Below are 25,513 nucleotides of genomic sequence, written 5' to 3' on the forward strand. Positions count from 1 at the left end.
ATGAGAAATTTTAAGGGAACAGTAGTGCTGAAATTTAGTAGCATTCTTGTTGGGGGATTAAAATGTATACTTTAAATAAGCATATGGATATCGTAAAATTATGGTAAATATTGCTGTTTGAATTTGTGTTCATTCATGAAATCCAGCTCTAATTCAGACTAACCTTACCTTGTGCATTTGCATGTTAATGCTATTGTACCAGAATGCCAACAGTTCTCTTTGCAATGCCCTGTTTGAATGAACCTGCCATCTGTTCACACCTGCCCTCCCACCTGTTCACAGTGTAATCTTTACCACAGATGCACAACGCAAATTTCAAGGTCAAGAAATTACTAAACATATGCAACACTGCTGCTGCTGGTTGCTGTACTACCACAAATATGGATCTTTATGTCCATATTGAGGACATTTTACTGTCTTGTGTATGATGTGAGTGATAAGAGTACGATAACATTGGAAGCTGGTACTCTTTGCTGTGGGTATTACATGAGGTCAGGCTTCTATTCCCAGACACTGTTCCTTCTGGTTGGATGGAGCTGTGTTCAGTTAATCTCCCCTTTGGAAAGAACTCAGAAAAGGAGTCAGAAAAATAAGATGAATATGTGAGGCAAGTGTGGCAAGTAGGTCAAGTAGGTCAGCACCAAAGTGACTTTATTTGGTTTGTTATACTCTGCACAGGACGCACATCTACACAATAAAGTGAGTGATCACTTCTCTAGGGCATGGTCTTGAAGGTTGTCCATTCCTTCGTAAATACAGCTGGTATCTACAAATGACGCAAGAAGGGTGCATTTGCAATGGGTCTCCATATGTATCTGACTTAATATAAAACCTGAAAAAATATACCCTCTAAAACACCAAAGAATTCATTGGTGGCCCTTCTCTTTTTTAATATAATAAGTAGAGATGAATGTTTCATTAAACAGTGCCTCTGATGTTAGCTTTGGCCAGGAGGGAGCCTTTGATTTATTGTCCACATAGCAGTTCTCCCATTAAGTTCAACCACCTCCCACCTTTTAATAGCATGTCATGGTTGTTCCTGGCGCTTATTACCAACTCATAATATTTCTTTATTGGCTTCTGTAGATATAAATTGAACTTGGATTTTTCACACAGTAAGTTTATGTATTTAAAAGCACATGTCAGATGTGTACATAGCCTTATATTTAAGTTTGCACTACCTGATTACACGGTGAGCCATGAAGACTGGTTCCTACAGGCAAGCACAAAAGATCCAGCTGAGTGGTTAGGTTTAATAAATGACAGGATATTTTTTTAAAAAGTAGATATTTACGAGTAGGATTTAGTAATTGAAGCACATGGATATGTTATACTAACCTATCATCCATCTCATTATGTTTCTTTCAGATGGTGAGGGGGGAGAGGTTTCGCCCCCAATGGGAGCTGGAGTAGACAGCAACAGCTGGCACTTTCGCTATGGCCCAGGTGGACCCGGGGCTCCACCACAGCACCTGAAGCCTGGCGAGGTTCCCCCAGAAGCCTTCATTATCCCAGGCTCCCCTGCCATAATATCGATCAGACAGAACCAGGGAGGTGAGGATGACAAGAGTGATTTCATCACTTTTGGAAAGAAAGAGGAGGCCAAGAAGAAAAAGAAGAAGAAGAAGGAGAAGAAAGACAAGAAGGATAAGGGGAAGGATGATGGAGATGAGTAGAGAAGCTAAAAATGAAAATGGCAAAGAAAAAAAGGGCGTTGTTAAAACAGAGGTACCAACCAAAGTCCACAGAGCAAAAGAAAATGTAAAACTATTATAGATTTTCAAATCGTTTTACTACCTATTATTATTGAAAACTGATTTCTGTTTTTAACCTGGCCTTACCGAGATTTATTTTGCCTTGAAGTTCCTATTGAGGTAGACTATTGATCATGCCTTCATATAAGAAATGATACAATGCGCAATTAAATAATTGATTTCATCCATGCCCCTATGTGCCTGTACACCCTGAGTCAACTCATGACATCCTCTCAAATTAGAAAGGAACAGTCTCTGCCCCTCCCTTCAGTTTTTCTCCTTTAACCTACTTGGGCATGTTGGCACCTCTGTCTTACCCCCTCCCCAAATATAATGTGTAAACCATTCTCTCCTAGAAGAGACAAATACTTTGTACAAGAACAACAAAAAACTGTGCCAGCCAATGAAAGAAGAAGAAACACAGTGAGGACTGAGGCAGATGTATGCAGTCTGAGCTGGACACACATGTAAATAGCACAGGCGAGAGTCACTGAAACTAAGGCTAACATGACACTGCTGCAGATTTCTCTGGTAATTACCAACAGTGTTTCCTGAGATTTCAGTGAAACCACATGGCCGCACACGCATGCTCACACATTCAAACATGCAAACACAGATGTACTTATCATGACAAAGTGGACACAGAAAGCACTTGAGATCAAGAAAGGGAGAGAAATTTAACTGGCATTTAAGAAATGTGCTTAAAGTAAGACACTGCAAGCTTTTTTCCCTGCACAGTTGCTTATGAGGTGCACATGTACATCCCTCTTAAGATGGAGGCTGCATCCTTTGCAGCCACTCTGTATTTGCTCACTGCATTGAAAGGACACAAAGAGCTTCATCTCCTGAAAGAACCCCAACTGAGGAATGCAGAGAGCACTGGAAGGATGGAGAACAGAAGACACCTCACACTCTCCTAAGGATCACAGAGGGGAGAGTCCAGCTGAGCTGGCTTGTGACTCGGCACTCAGCCAGTCAGTGGACTCTGATGTAACCTTCCAGAATATTAAGAGAGATTTTGATACCACCTTCTCTTCTCCCCCTGCTGCAGCAAAAGCCTAATGCTTTCTGCTTTGAATGTTTGGTAGCAACCAGTCTTTACCTACCTTGAGTTTACAAATGCTCACCTGCTTGTACTTGCCCCAAGCTGCCACGAGCCATCTTCTCCTCCTCAAACCGCCTTTTCCCCTCTGACACCCATCCCACTGACTGCCTCTTCATGTGACAATTAAGTTTGTGAACTTGTTATGTTTATTCTCTAAAGAGATTCATGATTACATACTTTTTGTGTCATAGCTTCTCATTTACCTTCAGACACTGACCCTAAACCGCTCTGACCGATGTCCATAGTCAGTCCTGGGAACGGCCTGCTCTGAACATTGTGGTGTGCTGAGTAACAGCATTGAGTAATGTAGATGAGGCCTGGAGAATTTCAGTTGGGGGTCTGTGCCCTGAATTCCTGTCTGATGTTTCTCAAGTGCAAACCGGTTCAGTGCTTTTAACTTGTGAATAATACAGTATGCCGTTCATTTCCTCTTTGTAAAGCCACTGATGAGAGGGGACTATGGTGGGATAAGGCTGAAAGCAGGGACTGTGGAGGACTGAGATAAATTGAGGTGGCAGTGACCTGGGGCTGACCCTCTCCCTCTATGTACAAGAAAAGAAATATTCCAGCTTGATTGTTTAAGACTGTTGGATCACTTATTAGCTTTTCTGTACGCTGTAAATGTGGCGTAGACTTTTCATAGATTGTCTCTGCATTAATAAATGAAACTTGATTCCAGGGATTCACATCCCTGAGCTATATCCCACCAATCCTCTCTCAGGAGGTATTGAAAAACGGGGCCCAAAATGCCCCAAGACCTGCTTCAGTTGGTTTCCCTCCCTTGCCTGTAATTTGTTGCCACGTCCCCAGAGTTTTGCGGCTCAGTATAATGTCACTCCATTCAGTGGCTGCTGCATGTACTGCTCTAAGGAAACACATATTATATAGAGAAATATATATAAATAGATAGATGGCTATGATTTTATTCTTTTGTATTATCATTTTTCTTCATTACTTGCACAGGAGATATTTGTATGTACTTCTGTCTCTGCCAAACATCTATGTACTACAATCTTCATGCTCCACAGATGTTGTATGGCATCCACTAAACCTCTTTAGATACTTGTAAATGCTATAGTGTGATACCTTTCAACGCAAGTTTATTATTTTATTAATTTACCAACAATGTTTTTGCTTTTGAGAATAAGCAAATCAAGAAAAAAGAAAAAAAATCACTCTGTGTCTGGCTTTGACATGACGATCTAACTAACACTGTATTATTGTAACTGAAATATGTATGATCCTATGATGACCTATCACTTCCCTTTCACTCTTACAAAAGAAAAATGGCAAAAAAAATCCAATGTAAAAAAAAAGGAAAAAGAAAAAAACAAAAGCTATATGTAGTGTATGCTTGTGTTTAGTGAGTGTTCATGCTGTCATTCTTTCCCAAATGTATGGTGGTGAACTCTGGTGGTAATCTGCTGTCCTACCTTGGATCAGCCAAGATTTGTTGTAAAACCCTTTTTTTGTACACCCTCTCATTAACTGTGACAGTGAAGTAGTGAATTTCATTTATTTCATTTATTTTCGGACTTTTTATTTTACCTAAATGGATACAGTGATAACGTGTTTCGTTTATAAATCACTAATAAAGTTTTCTTTCTTAAAAATAAATGTATATTTTTTTGTCTTCAGAGTGCATGTGTGTGTGGATGGTCAACAGGCCTGATAAAACATAATGTATTAGAGTGGCTACATAGATTCATTGTATCCCAGTAGGTATGTTTTGGGGGGGGGGGGGGGGGATACAGTACAGAGAGATGAGTCATGTGGCCTAGATTAAATGGAGGTATTGATAATCAATACTTTAATCTAGTCAGCTATTTGTCAGCTTGATAGGAAAAGGTAATTTAAATCTCTAGCAATCACAACAGATTTCCCACTAGTTATAATATCTATAAATTCCAGATGTTTTCACAGCAGAGTGTCAAATAGATAGCTGATAGATCACTTGAAATAGAATATAAGTCTCCATTTCTTGCCTTTGATCTTTCATGCAGGGAGGAGAGGTTCAAGAGTTCATGTTTTTAATGCTTGTAAAAATGCTATATCCTCTTCTTTATTTCATTCTCTCCATGAGACTGATAAAATAGTTTCCATGGTTACAGCTATTTGGGGAATAGTCTCTATAGCAACAGCCTGTTATACTTAGAAAACAAGAGGGTTGAAACAGCAGGGTACACAGGATGGGGTCATGGGTGTGTCCTTTCTCTTGCCACCGACAGCACTTCACAGCTGCTGATATGGTGACACAGTGTTTCTGACTCTTCACTGATATTCCACCGTTAACAGCACCAGATCCATACAGGCACAACACTTTAACACAAAAAACACTTACGCCCCCACACATACGAAATGCCTCCAGTTATATATTCCCATGAGCATTCACAAACTGTTCCTGGTCTTTCTGAATTTTAGCTCATTTGAGTTATACAAACAAATTTACAAACAAGCCAGTTGGCTCAGTGTGCAGCAAAGTAGCCTGCAGTGTTTGGTCTGCCAAGCTGCGAATCTCTGGCTAATGAATATGGATATATACCATGACAGAGTGAACAGAGCAGAGCAAGCAAAGCAGCATGCCACTGCGCTTTTGCTCTTTATAAGCTGTCCAGTTCGAGAACAAATATAAACCAGTTAAAACAGAACAAGAACATAAGCTACAGAATCTTTTACAGTGCATGAGTATGCCTGCACCTTTGCAGTATGCAGCATACAAAGAGAAAATGGAAAGACAAAATAATAACACAAGGGTCCAAAAACATGGCAAAACTAAACACTGTATCAATGTAGCCTGACAGGGACGTGTGCTTCTGTTTGTCTTAGTGGCAGAGCTGCCTGGTGAGATGGTGCCAGCTGCAGTGATTCAGCAAAACCATCATTTTGCAAAGGAAGGCAGAATAGAGAGATGTGGGGATTGTGAGATTAATGCGCACATTAAATTTAGACTTAGGGCAAAACAGTGCTACACATTCCCACTGTAGAGACATTTAGCCCTTATTGTTTCCATTTCTTCTTTAAAAAGCAACATCTGACTGTTATGTTTTACTTCTACAGTCAATCTCTGAATCACCATAGCCTCCCGAGGAACATTATCAAGTGAAAAACTACACCTGGAACCAAATTTCCATCACAGCTTGAATACATTTGCATTAATTGTGGGATACTGAGAATCTAGTTTTTTTTTGTAAGCTGGAGAATTATAATTCCTTAGTATCAGGATGTCCACAAAACTCCCCAAAACTCTTTGAGCTGATGTGCTTTGACAGAAGTGATTGGTAAGACAGATCATACAGTATTTCTCATTGGCTCCCTGCAATATCCAGAATACATTTGAAAGATCCTTAAAGTTCTGGCTTATTTGTAGCTTCTTTAGCTATCAGGCACTTCTTCTGTGGAAACAGTCAATTTAGTTGAAGTGACAAACACTCTCAACAACCGAATTTTAATTAAGCCAGGTAGCTCAGGTGCCCCCATCATGTGAAAGACCCATGTATTCGTGTGCTTTTACTGCATCTCTCTCTCTCTCTCTCTCTCTCTCTCTCTCTCTCTCTCTTGCAGTGTCTGATTTGGAGAACTGGCCCAGTAAAGCTGCACAAGGTTTAATGCCTACGGTCCTGCCCTGCTTATCCGTGATATGAATTTGAATTTCTCTTCTCACTTTTCGTCCTCCTCCTCTTTCTTTTTCTTTTTCACTCCAATCAGAGGGTGTCATGGCCTGGTCTTGGGCAATATGACTGAAGTCAAATAAAGCTGAATGTATCCAAAGAATAAAAATAAATAAATAATCGTCCTAATCTGGTTTTGTAGTAGCAGAAGGCACACGCAAATTACGTCACTGTGCCGTCAGCTGTGCTCTGGGTTTTATACAATTGTGTTTGACCCAGAGTTGCAATCACCTGATAAAACTGACTGAGCATATTTATAAACGCTGCATCTCACTGGCCCTAAAAGCAGAAAACAGTCAGGGATTTGAAATGTGCGGAGAGTAAAAAGACCTGTCCGCCTTCATGAATCCAAATGCATTGCGTCAAGACGTGGAATGTGGTTTTAAGTCACTGCTTAAAATGAAATTGAAATGGTCAAATATTAAGGGACTCTGGCAGTAATGTTGGTGCTGTAAAACGTATCCTGTGAAATACGATATGATGATCATGCTGCCTTCCCTGTCCATTGCTATATGTTGCACCTGGTCTTTCTGCAGGAGTGCTGAGCAAAAGGCGCCATCTCCTGGTTCGAATACTACAACACATGACCACATGGCAACCAGCCACCCCTGCTTAAAATTACACCCAACCGATCACTGAAATCCAAACAGTCATCTTGTGAAATCATGATTTTGAGTATCGGTTTTTTTTTCTACTAATGATAATATATTACGTTTCACTGCTCACTGAATGAGGCACACAGATAGTAGCGTCGACTACATATTCCCCCTTTTGTTACACGGATTCTAACTGGAAAATGTACGGCCATAAAAATAAAACAGTAAATCCGTTTATAAGCGCCATTATTATAATTTATTTCATTAAGTTTATTTTTGTGATTTATGCAGACTTTGATTTAGAAATACATTTGATTTGCCTTTTGAATTTTGAGCCACCTGTGTTGTGGTTGTCATGTGACTTCCGTAAGTCCCAGGAAGTGTGCTTTTTTTCTCTTGTAATTTCTCAAGAATTGCAGAACAAGAGATGAAGAAAACTGAAAAGAATATAAAATAGCCACTACACCGTTAAAACTATTATTATAATTATTATTATATATATACTAAACTTCAGATACTTTACTGTTAAACAGGAGGATCAAAGATAAAGGAGGGAGTAAATCAGAATCAGAAACACTTTATTAATCCCTGGGGGAAATCGCTTACATTCAAGGTGCTCCACGCATGGACAGATGTAATAACAGCATTAAAAACATCCAATGGATATAATTAATAAGAGTGTGTTAGATCGGACTGATCTGAGAGGGAGGAGTTGTACAGTTTGATGGCCACAGGAAGGAATGACCTGCTGTGCGCTCAGTGGTGCATTTTGGAGGATCAGTCTGGCACTCCTCCTGCACTTCAGCAGCACGTTGTGGAGAGGATGGGAGCTGTTCTCCAGGATCCCCCACAGCTTAGACAGCATCCTTCTGTCTGACACTGCTGTGAAGGAGTCCAGCTCCACCCCACAACACTTTTGTTTTTGCTCATTTTGGCCAGTCTAAGGCTGCCTAATCAGCACCTTGATATGCTATCTTGATATGAGGTGGATGAATTAGCTCGGTAAAGAAGTGCTTATTAACACAGATTTAGACAGATTTGTGAACAATATTTAAGAGAAATAGGCCTCTTGTATACATATAAATATTTTAGATCTTTAAGTTGAAAAATGGAAGCAAAAACAAAAATTTTGCGTTTATATTTGTGTTGTGTTGTTTGCTGTATATCCTTAAATCCCGTAGTGTAAAGACACCATAAAATCGCTTTTCCAGTCCTTTAGTAGGCCTAGTTGTTCAAATATAGTCCTCAATAAAAAAGATTTAAGACCAAGCTCCCTCGTTTAACCTGCCCAGGTACTTTTGCGCATAGCCGCGCCCACTGTGCGTGTCCTCTTCCTCTTTCCTTATAAGGAAGACGCCGACAAAGCGTTTAAGTAACCGGCGAGTTTGAAGTAGCATTCCTAGCTATGTCCCATTCACGGGAAAAAAATTAACCCACAACAATATATTCGCAGTTAATTATTCCCCCCTACCAATCTCTGTTTTTTTTCATCGGTGTTAAATGTGATGTTGGAATAAAACAGGAGTATTTCAGTGTGAGATGAATGGTTTTTCTCTCACGTAGGAAGGTGACAAGAACCCACATACTTTCCTGCATTCAAAGGAGCAGCTTGACAGGTGAAATCTTAATATTGTTAATTACAGTGTGAATGTCTAAATTATAAATAACATCTGTTTTACAATTTAGAGTTTTTTTACAAATGGTGTTAGTCATTATTTTATCTATATTTTAGTGGATTTGGTTTCTCCGGCCCTTTAGAGCATTGGTGGGTTACCTGGCCTTTAGGTTTGTGGTGGATTTCGTGTGTGTGTTATAGTTTATTTGGCGTGTTTGGTTGGGCCTGTACTTTTTTCAGATCCCGTTCTGTTAAGCCAACATAGCACAAGGTTCATTTAATCACGCAAACCCAATATAGATGATGTAACGCTAAATTGTTCATAGATGTGTACCCATGGATGCTTGTTTAAGGGCCTTCTAAAGAATAAAGTCCATATAAGTTTCTACTTGTAAACAGTCAACAGTCATTATGGGTTAAGTGTAGCTCAAGGATTGCAACATATTCAAGTAGGCTACTTAAAACTTTAACTTTTAATAGGATACATTTTGTAAAATGTAGGCCTGTGCGTCACGACAGGAGTTGGGATGTAACTGCATTGTTAAAGAAACCAGAGTAGGCTATAACCCGTGCCTCCGTATGCAATTGCAGATTGTATTTCAAACATTGATAATAGCATTGAAATGGATTTGAAAGTATTGTCAAGGTATTACATAAAGGTATAGCTAGACTTGGTGGATGTTGTTTACAAAAATGTTACATTTAAGTTGGTAATATGCGATATATTGTTTTTTTATAACAACAAAATAATATATTAAAAATGTGGCAGTAAAAAAATGACTCCAAATAGAGTTGAAGCTAAATATTACAACTGTTGTTTTCAGTTGGGGAACCAATTATACTTCCGGTCCGTCATGCAAATAAACCCCTGTCCTACAATGGCAAATCTTCATTGTATTCCCACATTAGTTCAGTTAGATCCAAAAGGCTTTAAACTGAAAAGATGGTCGCTGTAGTTCAGCAACACAATCCGAACAAACGAATGTGGAAGTACCAGGAAGTAAACGTCATCACCGTAATAACCAGTATAACTAAAATGGTCAGTGAGGAAGTTAACACTTTGCTTTACATCGAATTATGCTAGCTCCTTGCAATGCTACACTGGAAGCAGTTTCTTTTTTGGTCAGTTGTGTTTTATAAATGTTAGATAAAATACCCGACTCAGTCAGCAAATGATCGGTTTTACGCCCATAGTTGACACAAGCAGCCGATAGCTGCTCATTGAAGAAAACAAAACATTCTAATGTTACTGTGTTGTCACTAGAGTGGACCAATCTTCCAGGAGCTATCAATGCCACCAAAAATCTCCACAGACACACCCTATCAATCACAGGCTCCTAGCAAGCTCATAATCCTCATATAATATCTGAAATAGCACATGTTCAATAGCACCAAATTTGAAATTTGATCATTGGGGTCCGTGTGAACCTTTCTGCACATTTAACCCTAATTTATCATACTGTATCATATAATATTTTATATTGTCAGTTACTGTTTCTTTCCTTCATGCAGAGAGAACAGGAAGTAATGCATCTGCAGCACAGGAGAGGTGAGCTCACCTCTGCACAATTATTTCTCCTCTCCATGCCTTTTGCAGTTTATATTACGTGAACTACTTTCCCATGTGTCATTAAAGACTGACACTTCAACAGCCTATTGTGGCTTGAGAATGCATGTGTCTAAATTTGTGTAGCTAATATGATGAGTTCATATAACTTTTGTGCTTGGGGAGTAATATATACCAAGCTGTATTAGATAAATATTGATCTATTTCCTTTTTAGATGTCTGTACCTCATGAGGAAAAACCCTTGTTCGTGGATCACACTGGTCTGTGTTCAAGAACATTTCTTTCAGAACTACTGTGCTGGTGAGTGAATTACTTTAGTTTTCTTTTATGCATCAACTATAATGAAATGAAGATAAAATTAAGTCAAACACTAATATCAAAATTATGACACGCACTGATACATACATTTCATATATTGTAAAATGTGATTAGATGACAGTGCAGTCTGAATAAATCCCTCCTTTAAAATGGCTGGATTGGCAAAGGATTGGTTCGTGGAATAGTTTTGACTAAATTTATTAATTTATTTACTAATGAAAGACATAAACAGAAGATAAAGAAGTAGAGTTTAAGACAGTGATAATTTCCATTGGATTTTGATCTTACAGTTGTATTCTTTTGGAGTATACGTGGTATTTCCTATTGTGAGTCTTGTGATTTGTCTATGGTTTAACGCTGACTGGAAACAAAACTGTGCTAATTGTTATTAGGCTATATGATCACCCTAGTGTTTATGACTGTGGTGCTGGTGCAGCCAATGCAACGTTTCCCTTTTCTGAAATGTTTTTGTTTAATATTACTATTTTTACTTTCAGTGCTTAGTTTGACTTGTAATAATTCAATATGTACTATTTCTGCTATGAAGTAATTGTTATAACATATTCTATACCAGAAAAAAAATCCTCTAAATAAATGTAAATCATATACATTTTTTTGTTAGATTTTACATGTGACAGCTAAGATCACACCAGTGCAGAGAACGATAACTCGGGTGTACTGTGTAGACTATTGCGTATATAATGCAGGGAGCGAAAAGGGACTCATGGTGCCGCTGTGTGCTAACCTAAAAGTAGCACAGTCTTCTCCACCCACTGTGACAGCATTATATTCCGTTTTGATTTTTTAGAAGAATCTTCTCACTCTATGACTTTGATCGTATTTGTCGTTGTTAACTGTTTGACTGCAGTACGGAATACTGTTTTTGGTCCTAGATCGTAATTGATGCACACTGTGCAGGTATTTTTTTCCGAGGATGGGAGACAAAGGATTTCCAGCAATAGGCCCTTTCTTCTGCTGTGTTTCCTTCATTGTAACGCTGCACCTCGTTTATGGCGATCTGAGTTATTCTTTTTCAGAGGAGAGGAAACGGGACTATGTTATTGGAAATATAGCCAAGGATCTCGGTCTTGATCTAAAGATTTTATCTTCGAGAAACGCCCGCGTTGATTTTGAGGGCACTAGTAAACGCTACTGTGACATCAATCTGAGCAGCGGGGAGCTGGTCACAACGGAGAGAATCGACAGAGAAAGCCTTTGTGGAAAGAAACCTTCTTGTATATTCAAGTTAGAGTTGGTGTTAGAAAGTCCTTTGGAGCTTCACCGTATAAGTCTTCATATACAAGATGTGAACGATAACTCGCCAAAATTCAGAGAAAATTTAATTAGAATGGAAATAAGAGAGTCATCGGAGAGAGGAAATCGCTTTTCTATAGAAGAGGCCCATGACGCAGATATAGGCCAAAATGCTGTTCAAAGATACAGCTTGGAAAAGAATGACAATTTTGTTCTTGCTGTTGACAGTAACAAAGTTGAATTGGTATTGGAGAATAAACTTGACCGAGAAAAGCAGAAAGAGATTGATTTGCTTCTCACAGCTTTGGATGGTGGATCTCCTCAGAGATCAGGTACTGTAGTCATACACATCACTGTACTGGATGCTAATGATAATGCTCCAGTGTTCAGCCAGGCCGTTTATAAAACGACGGTGCCCGAAAACTCTCGTCCAGATACAGTGGTGATTAATGTCAGTGCTACTGATGCAGATGAAGGAGTCAATGGAGATGTAACATATCACTTCAGTCACCTGTCAGACGAATATTTAAATGTATTTTCTATCGATCCTAAAACTGGAGAAATTAGTATTACAGGTGTGATTGATTTTGAAGAAATAAGTTCTTTTGAAATGAGAGTTCAAGCAAAGGATGGTTTAGGGCTGACATCTTATGCAAAGGTTATGATAGATGTTACTGATGTGAATGATAATGCGCCAGCAATACACCTAAAATCGCTGTCAAACCGCATACCTGAGAACGTGTCACCTGGTTCAGAGGTGGGCATCATTAACGTGCAGGACAGAGACTCTGAAAATAACGGACAGGTCCGCTTCTCCATTCAGGAAAACGTCCCTTTTAAGTTGGTACCTTCTATAAAAAGCTATTATTCTCTGGTGACCACAGGACAACTGGACCGTGAACTAATGTCTGATTACAACATTACAATCACTGCCACTGACGAGGGCTCTCCACCTCTGTCCTCCTCTAAAACTGTTCAGTTATCTGTAGCTGACATCAACGACAACCCACCTGTGTTTGAGGAGCAGTCCTACAGCGCATATGTGACTGAAAATAACAAACCTGGCTCCACTTTGTGTTCCGTTAGTGCTCGAGACCCCGACTGGAGACAGAACGGTACAGTGATTTATTCTCTGTTAGCTGGTGAGGTGAACGGCGCCCCGGTGTCGTCCTATCTGTCTGTTAACGGAGACACGGGGGTGATCCACGCTGTGAGGTCGTTTGATTATGAACAGTTCAGGAGTTTTAAAGTCCAGGTGATGGCTAGAGACAACGGTTCTCCTCCGCTGAGCAGCAACGTGACCGTCAGTGTGTTCATATCTGATGTGAACGACAACTCTCCTCAGATACTGTACCCTGCGGCGGAGGGCAACTCCTTCATGACCGAGCTGGTCCCCAAAGCTGCACACGGAGGCTCTCTGGTGTCCAAAGTGATAGCTGTGGACGCTGACTCCGGACAGAACGCCTGGCTGTCCTATCATATAGTCAAATCCACTGATCCAGGACTTTTCAGTATTGGTGTCTACAGTGGAGAGATCAGGACACAGCGGGACATTTCTGAGTCAGACAGCATGAAACAGAACCTCATTGTGACAGTCAAAGATAACGGACAGCCCTCTTTGTCTGCCACCTGTGCTATGTATTTACTTATTTCTGATAACTTGGCTGAAGTGCCAGAGCTGAAAGATATTTCTTACGATGAGAAGAACTCCAAACTAACTTCATACCTGATCATCGCGCTGGTGTCTGTGTCCACCTTTTTTCTGACCTTCATCGTCATCATCTTGGGGGTGAGGTTTTGTCGCAGGAGAAAGCCCAGACTGTTGTTTGATGGAGCAGTTTCCATCCCCAGCGCTTATCTCCCTCCTAATTACGCAGATGTTGACGGCACAGGAACTTTACGCACCAGTTACAATTATGACGCCTATCTCACAACAGGATCTAGAACCAGTGACTTTAAGTTTGTGACATCTTACAATGATAACACACTGCCTGCTGACCAGACTCTGATGAAAAGACGAATAGACTTTGATAATCCATTTGAGGATCTGGGGGCATCTGAAGAGGTAGGAATGTCCATAAACCTTGAGTGTATCTTTGACATGCCTTCACCGTCTGCGGGTACTTATTTCCCCAGAAACTTAAACTGGTTTTGAGTCAGTCTATCACATTTTGTTTTGTTTTTGCTTACGTAGGCCTATATATTTTGTGATTTCGACTGTAGGACAAGATGACAAAGTTTTTATTGTTTTTTTTTTTTAACCTTCATCCACGACAGCTCAAATTACCTGTCCATGGTGTTGAAACATTGCACTTTTGCTCATACCAAATTCCAGCTAAAATGCACTTTCTCTTAGGCATCTTTTGAACTGCAGAAGTTATGATAATATTTTTACAATTTGTCAGGAAATTGTAGAATGTTTATGACTTATGTCCATCGGTTTATGGTAGTCAGCAGAAGTAGCCTATTGTTTTACATTACAATACTTTATAGAACAGCAATAATGACGTTGAGAGTGTATTGCCATTCATATATCTTTTTACTGTGAACCTTAATGCTGTGAATAATTTAGCTTATTTATAGCGTACAAACGTTACATAGGATGATGGCTAAAGTTAAGATAGCACATCTGATGGTGCCCATGTAGGGTGTCGGATCAAAACAGGTTTGATTTAACTCCACTAATTACATCTGTGTTGTACTGTGGTTCTACGTGTGCTTGTGAACGGTGACTCATGATGTCGCTGTCGGCTGAAATATAAAAATCTATTTGTTACTCCACCCACTACGTCATGAATCTCAGTTATAGCTTGACTCGAGCAATTGGCTAAATTCACAGTAATTTAAGCAGTGTCCTCAAGAGATTGACGATTACATATTTTAGTTAATTCTTTGACGCACTGTAGTGTAAGTTCGACAGGCTAAGATTTTTTATTTTATGTCAGAATGGGAGACAAAGGATTTCTTGAGTTAGGCCCCACCTTCTGCTTTGTGTTCTTTATTGTAAAGCTGCATTTCGCTTTTGGAGATCTGAGTTATTCTTTTCCGGAAGAGACGAAACGGGAGTATATTATTGGAAATATAGCCAAGGATCTCGGACTTGACTTGAGGATTTTATCTTCGAGGAACGCTCGTGTTGATTTTGAGGGAACTCGTAAACGCTACTGTGACATCAATCTGAGCAGCGGAGATTTGATCACAACGGAGAAAATCGACAGAGAAACGCTTTGTGGAAAGAAACCTTCCTGTGTTGTGACATTGAATTTGGTGTTAGAACATCCTTTAGAGCTGCATCGTGTAAGTCTTCATATACAAGATGTCAACGACAACTCGCCCCAATTCAACGATAATTTGCTTACAATGGAAATAAGAGAGTCAGCGGAAAAGAGCAACCGCTTTTCTATTGAAGAAGCCCATGACGCAGATATAGGCCAAAATGCTGTTCAAAGATACAGCTTGGAAAAGAATGACAATTTTGTTCTCGCTGTTGACAGTAACAAAATTGAATTGGTATTAGAAAACAAGCTTGATCGCGAAACGCAAAATGAGATAAATTTGCTTCTCACAGCGTTTGATGGTGGATCTCCTCAGAGGTCCGGTACAGTAGTCATACACGTCAATGTACTGGATGCTAATGATAATGCTCCAGTGTTCAGCCAGGCAGTTTATAAAACGACTGTTTCTGAAAACTCTCCTCCAGATACAGTGGTGATTAATGTCAGTGCTACTGATGCGGATGATGGAATAAATGGAGATGTAACTTATCAGTTTGGTCATTTGTCTGACAACGATGTAAATATGTTTTCTATCGATTCTAAAACGGGACAAATTAAAATAAAGGGTTCGATTGACTTTGAAAAAACAAGTTCTTTTGAAATGAGAGTGAAAGCTAAGGATGGGTTAGGGCTAACATCTTACGCGGAAGTTATGATAGATGTTACTGATGTCAATGATAACGCCCCAGTGGTATACCTTAATTCATTGGCAAACCCTATACCTGAGAACGTGTCACCTGGTACAGAAGTGGGCATTATTAACGTGCAGGACAGAGACTCTGAAAATAACGGACAGGTCCGCTGCTCCATTCAGCACAACGTCCCCTTTAAGTTGGTTCCATCTATCAAAAACTATTATTCTCTGGTGACCACAGGACAACTGGACCGTGAACTAGTGTCTGATTACAACATTACTATCACTGCCACTGACGAGGGCTCTCCACCTCTGTCCTCCTCTAAAACTGTTCAGTTAACTGTAGCTGACATCAACGACAACCCACCTGTGTTTGAGGAGCAGTCCTACAGCGCATATGTGACTGAAAATAACAAACCTGGCTCCACTTTGTGTTCCGTTAGTGCTCGAGACCCCGACTGGAGACAGAACGGTACAGTAATTTATTCTCTGTTAGCTGGTGAGGTAAACGGTGCCCCGGTGTCCTCCTATCTGTCTGTTAACGGAGACACGGGGGTGATTCACGCTGTCAGGTCGTTTGATTATGAACAGTTCAGGAGTTTTAAAGTCCAAGTAATGGCCAGAGACAACGGTTCTCCTCCACTGAGCAGCAACGTGACCGTCAGTGTGTTCATATCTGATGTGAATGACAACTCTCCTCAGATACTGTACCCCGCCCCGGAGGGCAACTCCTTCATGACCGAGCTGGTCCCTAAAGCTGCACACGGAGGCTCTCTAGTGTCCAAAGTGATAGCTGTGGACGCAGACTCCGGACAGAACGCCTGGCTGTCCTATCATATAGTCAAATCCACTGATCCGGGACTTTTCAGTATTGGCGTCCACAGTGGAGAGATCAGGACACAGCGGGACATTTCTGAATCTGACAGCATGAAACAGAACCTCATTGTGTCAGTGAAAGATAACGGACAGCCCTCTCTGTCTGCCACCTGTGCCATGTTTTTACTTATTTCTGATAACTTGGTTGAGGTGCCAGAGCTGAAAGATATTTCTTATGATGAGAAGAATTCCAAACTAACGTCATACCTGATCATCGCGCTGGTGTGTGTGTCCACCTTTTTCCTGACCTTCATCATCGTCATCTTGGGTATGAGGTTTTGTCCCAGGAGAAAGCCCAGACTGTTGTTTGATGGAGCAGTTGCCATCCCCAGCGCTTATCTCCCCCCTAATTATGCGGATGTTGACGGTACAGGAACTTTACGCAGCACTTACAATTATGACGCCTATCTGACAACAGGATCTAGAACCAGTGACTTTAAGTTTGTGACATCCTACAATGACAACACACTACCTGCTGATCAGACTCTGATGAAAATTCGAACAGACTTTGCCGATTCTTTTGAAGATTTAGTATCGTCTGAAGAGGTAGGAACATTTGAAAGAATTTTTTAATCTGTTAACTCTGCATGTATGGCTGTATTTATTGCCAATGTCTCCATAAATTCAAATGCGTGTTTCAGATTGTTGATCCAAAGTGTTTTAAAAACATTTTTTTTGTGGGAGCTTCTTTTTCAGTTTTACTAATTACGTTCCTTAGAAAGTGATCCTAGGTTTCTTTCGTTAAATTATGTGACTGTTGAACTAAGTAAGAATTTTCACGATGGATATTGTGTGACATGATACCACCCATAAATCTATTTTTTTCAGGAAGTAGCATAAATCTATTTTTTCAGGAAGTAGTTTCACAACAGCCTGTTAGTAGGGAAACGTCTCATATTTTTCTGTTACTTTGAACATCTGCAGTCTCAGGCCGTGTTTATATCATCGTTAAATATAAATAATATTTCAAACATAGCCTTTTCTATGTGAACCCATAGGGTCGAATGTCTTCTGGTTTGGTTAAAGAATATATCCAGCCTTAGATTTGTGGTACTTTTGAGGACCAAGTTTAGTTTCTAAGAAAAGTCTTCTAACGGAGTGCTCAAGTTTCGAAATATAACATTTTTCAAGAAGATACATTTAAGGAAATGTATATCATTTTGTTGCAGACTTTATTCTTGTGAGGTATTAGTTACCATTTTTTTAATTGTGGTTTCAAACTGTATTTTCCTCATATGAACATCCCATTGTCCCTGTCCGTGGTCCTGAAACAAGGTATTCGGGCTTTTTTTCCGTCTGTAAAATGGATGTTATATTTAATATTTGTTCCTTCTACACTATACTTCTTCTGCTAATAATAGTGTGATGTTTAATCTTTAAATCAGCTTTAACTTTGATACACATTGTTTATGTTCCTTTTAGAAATATCATGCTTATCAATTATTACAGCTTGGTTCCTGAGACGTTGCGTTTGCAGTATGAATCAAATTACTCTCAGGTATACTAAAGAGTTCATAGTTGTCAAAATGTCACAGAATGATTCGCAGATATCACGTAATTTGACATTGTCGTGTTGGCTTTGATCCCCTAAATGAGAAGTATGTATCCATGTTTCTTCTATCGTGAGTGCATGCTTGTACCTTGAATATAGCAAACATAAAATGATAGAATCCACATTCAATCAGCTGCTTAAATGTATGTAATCATTACATTGTAGATGCGACATGTGACAAACTGTTCAACTGAGGATAAGGCCTGTAGCCTATAAACGTTGCTCTGTTGCTTGTAGGTGCAGGGAGTAAAGTCCGACTCATGGTGCCGCTGTGGGCTAACACATATGTAGCACAGACCTCTCCTCCCACCATTACTGCATTATTGTCAGTAGAGATCTTCCAGGACCGTCTTTTCATTGTAAGAATTTGATCGTTTTATCAGCTGTTAGGTTATTGACCGTTTTTTCATCCTGTTTTTGGTCTTAGAAGGTAATTGACCACAGCGTGGAAGTTCTATTTTCCGAGGATGGGAGACAAAGGATTTACAGCACTGTCCCCGATCTTCTGCTTTGTTGTTATTGTAACGCTACGCCACGTTCATGGAGATCTGAGTTATACTTTTCCTGAGGAGACGAAACGGGAATATGTTATTGGAAATATAGCCAAGGATCTCGGGCTTGATCTCAGGGCTTTATCTTCACGGAAGGCCCGTGTTGATTTTGAGGGGACTCGTAAACGCTTATGTGACATCAAAATGAGCAGCGGGGATTTGATTACATTAGAAAGAATTGACAGAGAAAGCTTTTGTGGAAAGAAACCTTCTTGTGTTGTGAAAGTAAATTTGGTGTTGGAAAATCCTTTAGAGCTTCATCGTTTAAGTCTTCATGTCCAAGATATAAACGATAATTCACCGAAATTCAAAAAGAGTTTGATTGAAATGGAAATTAGTGAGTCAGCGGAGAGAGGAAACCGCTTCTCTATTGAGGAGGCCCATGACGCAGATGTCGGTCAAAACGCTGTTCAACGGTACAACCTTCAAAAGAACAACAACTTTATTCTCGCTGTTGACAGTAACAAGGTTGAATTAGTCCTGGAGAATAAGCTTGATCGCGAAATGCAGAAAGAGATTAATTTGCTTCTCACAGCTTTGGATGGTGGCTCTCCTCAGACATCAGGTACTGTAGTTATACACATCACTGTACTGGATGCTAATGATAACGCACCAGTGTTCAGTCAGGCCGTTTATAAAGCCAGTCTGCCTGAAAACTCTCCTCCAGATACAATAGTGCTCAAAGTCATTGCTACTGACGCAGATGAAGGCGTTAATGGAGCTGTAACATATGACTTCGGCCATTTGTCTGAGGATGATGTAAATGTATTTTCTATTGATCCTAATACCGGTGACATTAAAGTTGCTGGTGTGAGTGACTTCGAGGAAACTAGTTCTTTTGAAATGAGAGTTCAAGCTAAAGATGGTTTAGGACTAACATCTTATGCTAAAGTTTTGATAGATATCACTGATGTGAATGACAACGCACCAGTAATATATCTGAAATCGCTTTCAAACCACATACCTGAGAATGTGTCACCTGGTACAGAAGTTGGCATCATCAACGTGCAGGACAGAGACTCTGAAAATAACGGACAGGTCCGCTGCTCCATTCAGCAAAACGTCCCTTTTAAGTTGGTTCCTTCTATTGAAAACTATTATTCTCTGGTGACCACAGGACAACTGGACCGTGAACTTGTGTCTGATTACAACATTACTATCACTGCCACTGACGAGGGCTCTCCACCTCTGTCCTCCTCTAAAACTGTTAATTTATCTGTAGCTGACATCAACGACAACCCACCTGTGTTTGAGGAGCAGTGCTACAGTGCATATGTGACTGAAAATAACAAACCTGGCTCCACTTTGTGTTCCGTTACTGCCCGAGACCCCGACTGGAGACAAAACGGTACAGTGATTTATTCTCTGTTAGCTGGTGAAGTGAACGGTGCTCCGGTGTCCTCCTATCTGTCTGTTAACGGAGACACGGGGGTGATCCACGCTGTGAGGTCGTTTGATTATGAACAGTTCAGGAGTTTTAAAGTTCAGGTGATGGCTAGAGACAACGGTTCTCCTCCACTGAGCAGCAACGTGACCGTCAGTGTGTTTATATCTGATGTCAATGACAACTCTCCTCAGATACTGTACCCCGCCCCGGAGGGCAACTCCTTCATGACCGAGCTGGTCCCCAAAACTGCACACGGAGGCTCTCTGGTGTCCAAAGTGATAGCTGTGGACGCAGACTCCGGACAGAACGCCTGGCTGTCCTATCAAATAGTCAAATCCACTGATCCGGGACTTTTCAGTATTGGTGTCTACAGTGGAGAGATCAGGACACAGCGGGACATTTCTGAGTCAGACAGCATGAAACAGAACCTCATTGTATCAGTGAAAGATAACGGACAGCCCTCTCTGTCTGCCACCTGTGCCATGTTTTTACTTATTTCTGATAACTTGGCTGAAGTGCCAGAGCTGAAAGATATTTCTTATGATGAGAAGAATTCCAAACTAACCTCATACCTGATCATCGCACTGGTGTCTGTGTCCACCTTTTTCCTGACCTTCATCATCATTATCCTGGGTGTGAGGTTTTGTCGCAGGAGAAAGCCCAGACTGTTGTTTGATGGAGCAGTTGCCATCCCCAGCGCTTATCTCCCTCCTAATTATGCAGATGTTGACGGTACAGGAACTTTACGCAGCACATACAATTATGACGCCTACCTGACAACAGGATCTAGAACCAGTGACTTTAAGTTTGTGACATCTTACAATGACAACACACTGCCTGCTGACCAGACTCTAAGGAAAAGTTCATCAGACTTTGCTGATCCTTTTGAAGATTTAGGGGCGTCTGAAGAGGTAGGAAAGTTTATGGTAGTCGAGTAAATTTGTAACATGCCCTCATATCTGCAGATATTTGTAATGTTTTAAAGCCCTCAAGGTTATAATGTTTTTGCTGCAAACAAATTTTTAAGCATTGTCTTAAATAGTCTCAATAATTCACCATTTTGTTTCACAAAGTTGTAATATGTCTTAAACATCAAACAATTAACACTGCTCCCTTCAGTGTCCCCTTTAGCAGGTGAGATGCGTGCTCTGTAGGGTTTAAGTATGGAAATTGACACTTATCTATTTTCTCTGTAACTATAAATGCAGTCTGCACAGACAAAACCAAATCTGAAATTGAGAGAAGACATTCAGTGCTATTTACCGTTTGAGTAATCAATGTAATTGGACACACCAAGGGAACAAAACACACCATTCAGTCACATGTTCCAATACTTTTGCTCACTTGAAAAGTGGGTGTGTTCAAATGAAAGGTGCTGTCTTCTATGTTGTGTATCAGATCCACATGTAAATACCTGAAAAAAAGCTGGAATGTTAATTATTTGTTTTGTATTAATCTTTTGATGTCAAACCCAAATTTTTTAAGTCTATAGTACAAAAAATAATAGTTCCAATAGTTTTGGAGGGGAGTATGTATGTGTATAATTTTTTACGTACCTCCTGCTGAAAGACGCATTTTGGTCCTTACTTATGTTTTCCTATTGCTATTATGATAATATTATCCTTAATGCTGTCTGGGAAAAATTTAAAATGTTTGAATCACCTCATTTCCATCGTTTTAATGTAAACTGCCTATAAGCACTGTTGTACAGTGTAATAAATTATGTCACAGCATTAGTGAAGTTTAGAATCCAATTTATATTGGATATATATTATTTTAATCCATTTTTTTTATTTATTGTTTTTTTTTAGATACTTTATTAATGCTGTTTATATTGTTGTTTACTCCGAAGCCTACTGTAAATACATAGGTTATTTTTTTGTGTATACCCTACTGACTTTATGGCTTGGAGACTAAAGCAAAGGTACACCTCTGATTGTGCTGATGGGTCTCAGATAAAAAAAAGAAGTTCCATTTAGCTTACCCTCTCAAAATATATTATATTATATGGATTGAGGTTTGTTTTGAATATAAAAAATGACTAACAGAAAAGAAATAGCTACTCCACCCGCTGCTGAACAATCTCACTTGCAGCTCCTTATTCTATTCTATTCTATTCTATATAAAGGATTTCCAATGCTAGCCCCGATCTTCTGCTTTGTTCCTTTAACTGTAATGCTGCACCATGGTTATAGAGATCAGAGTCTTTTCTGGAAGAGCTGAAAGAAGACTGTTATTGGAAATATAGCCAAGGATCTCGGTCCTGATTCAAAGACTTTACCTTGGAGGAAGGCCCGTGTTGATTTTGAGTGTTTTAGTGAGTGATATTGGTCCCAGGGAATGAATTATGAAGTGGAAGATTAGAGGGGATGATTGTATTCTGATGAGAGAGTGATTGTACCTGTAGGTGGGTGTGTCTGGGAATAGAGAGAACAGGGGGGAGAAAAGAGCAAGGGCAGTGGTGTGCAGGCTGTTCTGGAAATTGGAGCTTGTGTAGAAGCAGAAGCCCAGACAGGTCTCCGCATGGTGCACTCATTCTTGGGGGTGGGTGCCGGTTGCAGCCTGTTTAGGACTGCCAGCTGTGAAGATGGATAGCGGGCAGTAGGGAGAGGTTCCTGTGCAAGGCAGGGCTGAGGCAGAGATAGTGGGGCTGTGTACACTCTCCAGGTGATGGAGGCCCCCTGCCATCTGTGGAGACCCCCATTGTGCTGGACTTGTGGTTCCTGGATAAGGCCACACCAGCTCTAAAGCTCAAACCCTAGTGGATGGTCTTGAGACCTTGGGAGAGTTATTTGAATATTGATTTAGTTATAGTCTTTGTCTTTTTGTGTGTTGTGTGTTTTGTTAGGAGATTTTTAAAGTAGCTGTGGGGACCAAGTACTAGGGTTGGGACACTGGTAATTTGGCAAGCTAGGATCCTGTGGGGTTGCTGCAGGGGTCTTAAATCACGTGGGATTGGGTTGCAGTATAGACCTGCAGTGCCCTACAAAAGTAGTTTGTTTTGTGCAGTGATGCAGATTGGTGCATGCCCTTACACCTGTGTTTTATCACATATAGTTCATTCCCAAGGGGGGGATAGCTGTGTCGACAGTGTCCCATAAACTTATGTACTACGCCACCTGCTGTATGAATTCCATGTTATTAAAGGTTGTTTCTGTTACTGTTTTTGCTGCTTCTATTACAATTAGGACGCCTACCTGACAATAGGATCTAGTACCAGTGACTTTACATTTGTGACATATTACAATGACGACAAACTGCCAGCTCACCAGACTCTCAAGAAAACACTGACCTAATTTGAAAATCCCTTCTTAGTTATGGGGGCTTCTGAATAGGTAGGAAATGTTGTCAGCAGTTTGGTGTGTTTGAACATACAGCATTCGAGTAACAAATGGTGACGGCACAATGCTGTGTATAAAGGAGAAAAAAAACTCAATTTGTTTTAGCAGTTATATGAAATCAAAATTTGTATTGTCCACATCATTCCCTCAACTATCCACTGGTTTCATCTAATGGAACCGGCTGTGTAATAGATATATTGTAGTCAGGTTTTACTTTAGACTGAATTCTGCATGTCCAGGAGACTGATATTGCTAATTTGCTGAAGTGAAAAATGTGTTACCAGGAAAACTACAACAGGACATAAGATATTTTGTTACGAAGGTACTTTAAGACATTTTAATGCACACTTTTGTTTTATTTCGGTGTCAAACTGTATTTTCCTATTAAGTACGTCATATTGTCTCTGTCCATGGTCCTGAAACTATTAATTTGGCTGTTTTCTTTTCCCTGTTGTGAAATGGCTATCATGCTTAATATTTCTACTTCTAATTTGCTTATTCTACACTACCTGTGCCGTTTTTATTGGTATAAATGTTTTTGCGGTTTATCTCAGCTTTAACTTTACTGCTATTTTATATCTCTGGATATATTATGCGTATGAAATATCTAATAACTCGGATATTTAGATATTGTGTTTGGAGTATGAATCTGATTGCTCCTCCATTTAATAAAAAAAAAAAAAAAAAAAATTCAAAATATCAGTCACAAAAATCGCAAGTATATGGACAAGGTTGTGTATACAATGATTGAATTCACTACCAACCAGTGGCTTAGATCTTTGTAATGTTTACATTGTAGGTGTAATGTGTGATAAGCGGTTCACCTGAATACAGCTGAAGATAAGGTCGGTGTGGATGTTGCTGTTGCATGTGGATGTACGGAATTAAAACCGACTCATGGTGCCGCTGTGGGCCAACACATATGTAGCCCAGACCTCTCCTCCCACCATTACTGCATTATTGTCAGTAGATCTTCCTGAAAAATCCTTTCATTGTAAGAACTTGATCCTGATATCAGCTGTTGGGTTGCTGATTCTGTTTTTTTGATGCCGTTTTGTTCTTGGGGGTTAATTTATCACATCGTGGATGAACTGCATTCTGAGGATGGGTGACAACGCATTTTCAGCATTAGGCCCTATGTTCTGCTTTGTTTCCGTTATTGTTACGCTTCGCCACGTTCGTGGAGATCTGAGTTATACTTTTCCTGAAGAGACGAAACGGGAGTACGTTATTGGAAATATAGCTAACGATCTCGGGCTTGATCTGAGGGCTTTATCTTCACGGAAGGCCCGTGTTGAATTTGATGGGACTCGTAAACGCTTCTGTGACATCAATCTGAGCAGCGGGGATTTGGTCACAACGGAGAGAATTGACAGGGAAGCCCTTTGTGGAAAGAAACCTTCTTGTGTTGTTAAATTAGACTTGGTCTTCGAAAGCCCCTTAGAACTTCATCGTATAAATCTTCACATTTTAGATGTGAATGATAATTCACCAAAATTTAAAAAGAGTTTGATTGAAATGGAAATTAGTGAGTCGGCAGACAAGGGAAACCGCTTTTCTATGGAAGAAGCCCATGACGCAGATATCGGTCAAAATGCTGTTCGACGATACAACCTAGAAAAGAATGACAACTTTGTTCTTGCTGTTGACAATAACAAAGCTGAACTGGTACTTGAAAATACACTTGATCGAGAACGACAACAAGAGCTGAATTTAGTTCTCACAGCTTTGGATGGTGGCTCTCCTCAGAGATCAGGTACTGTAGTCATACACATCACTGTATTGGATGCTAATGATAACGCTCCAGTGTTCAGTCAGGCCGTTTATAAAACGACTGTGCCTGAAAACTCTCCTCCAGATACAGTAGTGATTAATGTCAGTGCTACGGATTCAGATGAAGGAATCAATGGAGAGGTAACATATGACTTCGGCCATTTGTCAGACGATGAAATCAATGTCCTTTCTATCGATGCTAAAACAGGCGAAATAAGAGTAACGGGTGTGATTGACTGTGAGAAA

At 40.1% G+C, this 25,513-nt stretch overlaps 2 protein-coding genes across 19 annotated transcripts in view; both read left to right on the plus strand.

The window, feature by feature from the left end:
* LOC114442519 (protocadherin alpha-C2-like) overlaps positions 1 to 4,476 on the plus strand; it is a 140,324-nt gene extending 135,848 nt beyond the window's left edge. For all 17 annotated transcript variants that reach the window (XM_028416133.1, XM_028416145.1, XM_028416144.1 and 14 more), the window contains exon 4: positions 1,369 to 4,476. In XM_028416133.1, the coding sequence (XP_028271934.1) occupies positions 1,369 to 1,676 (308 nt within the window). In that variant the 3' untranslated portion in view covers positions 1,677 to 4,476. The remainder of the gene's footprint in view (positions 1 to 1,368) is intronic.
* A 14,118-nt stretch (positions 4,477 to 18,594) lies between these two features.
* Positions 18,595 to 25,513, plus strand: part of LOC114442521 (protocadherin gamma-C5-like) — a 214,004-nt gene continuing 207,085 nt past the window's right edge. For both annotated transcript variants that reach the window (XM_028416175.1, XM_028416194.1), the window contains exon 1: positions 18,595 to 21,064. In XM_028416175.1, the coding sequence (XP_028271976.1) occupies positions 18,683 to 21,064 (2,382 nt within the window). In that variant the 5' untranslated portion in view covers positions 18,595 to 18,682. The remainder of the gene's footprint in view (positions 21,065 to 25,513) is intronic.

Source organism: Parambassis ranga, chromosome 10, assembly GCF_900634625.1.
Source record: "Parambassis ranga chromosome 10, fParRan2.1, whole genome shotgun sequence".
NCBI lineage: Eukaryota > Metazoa > Chordata > Actinopteri > Ambassidae > Parambassis > Parambassis ranga.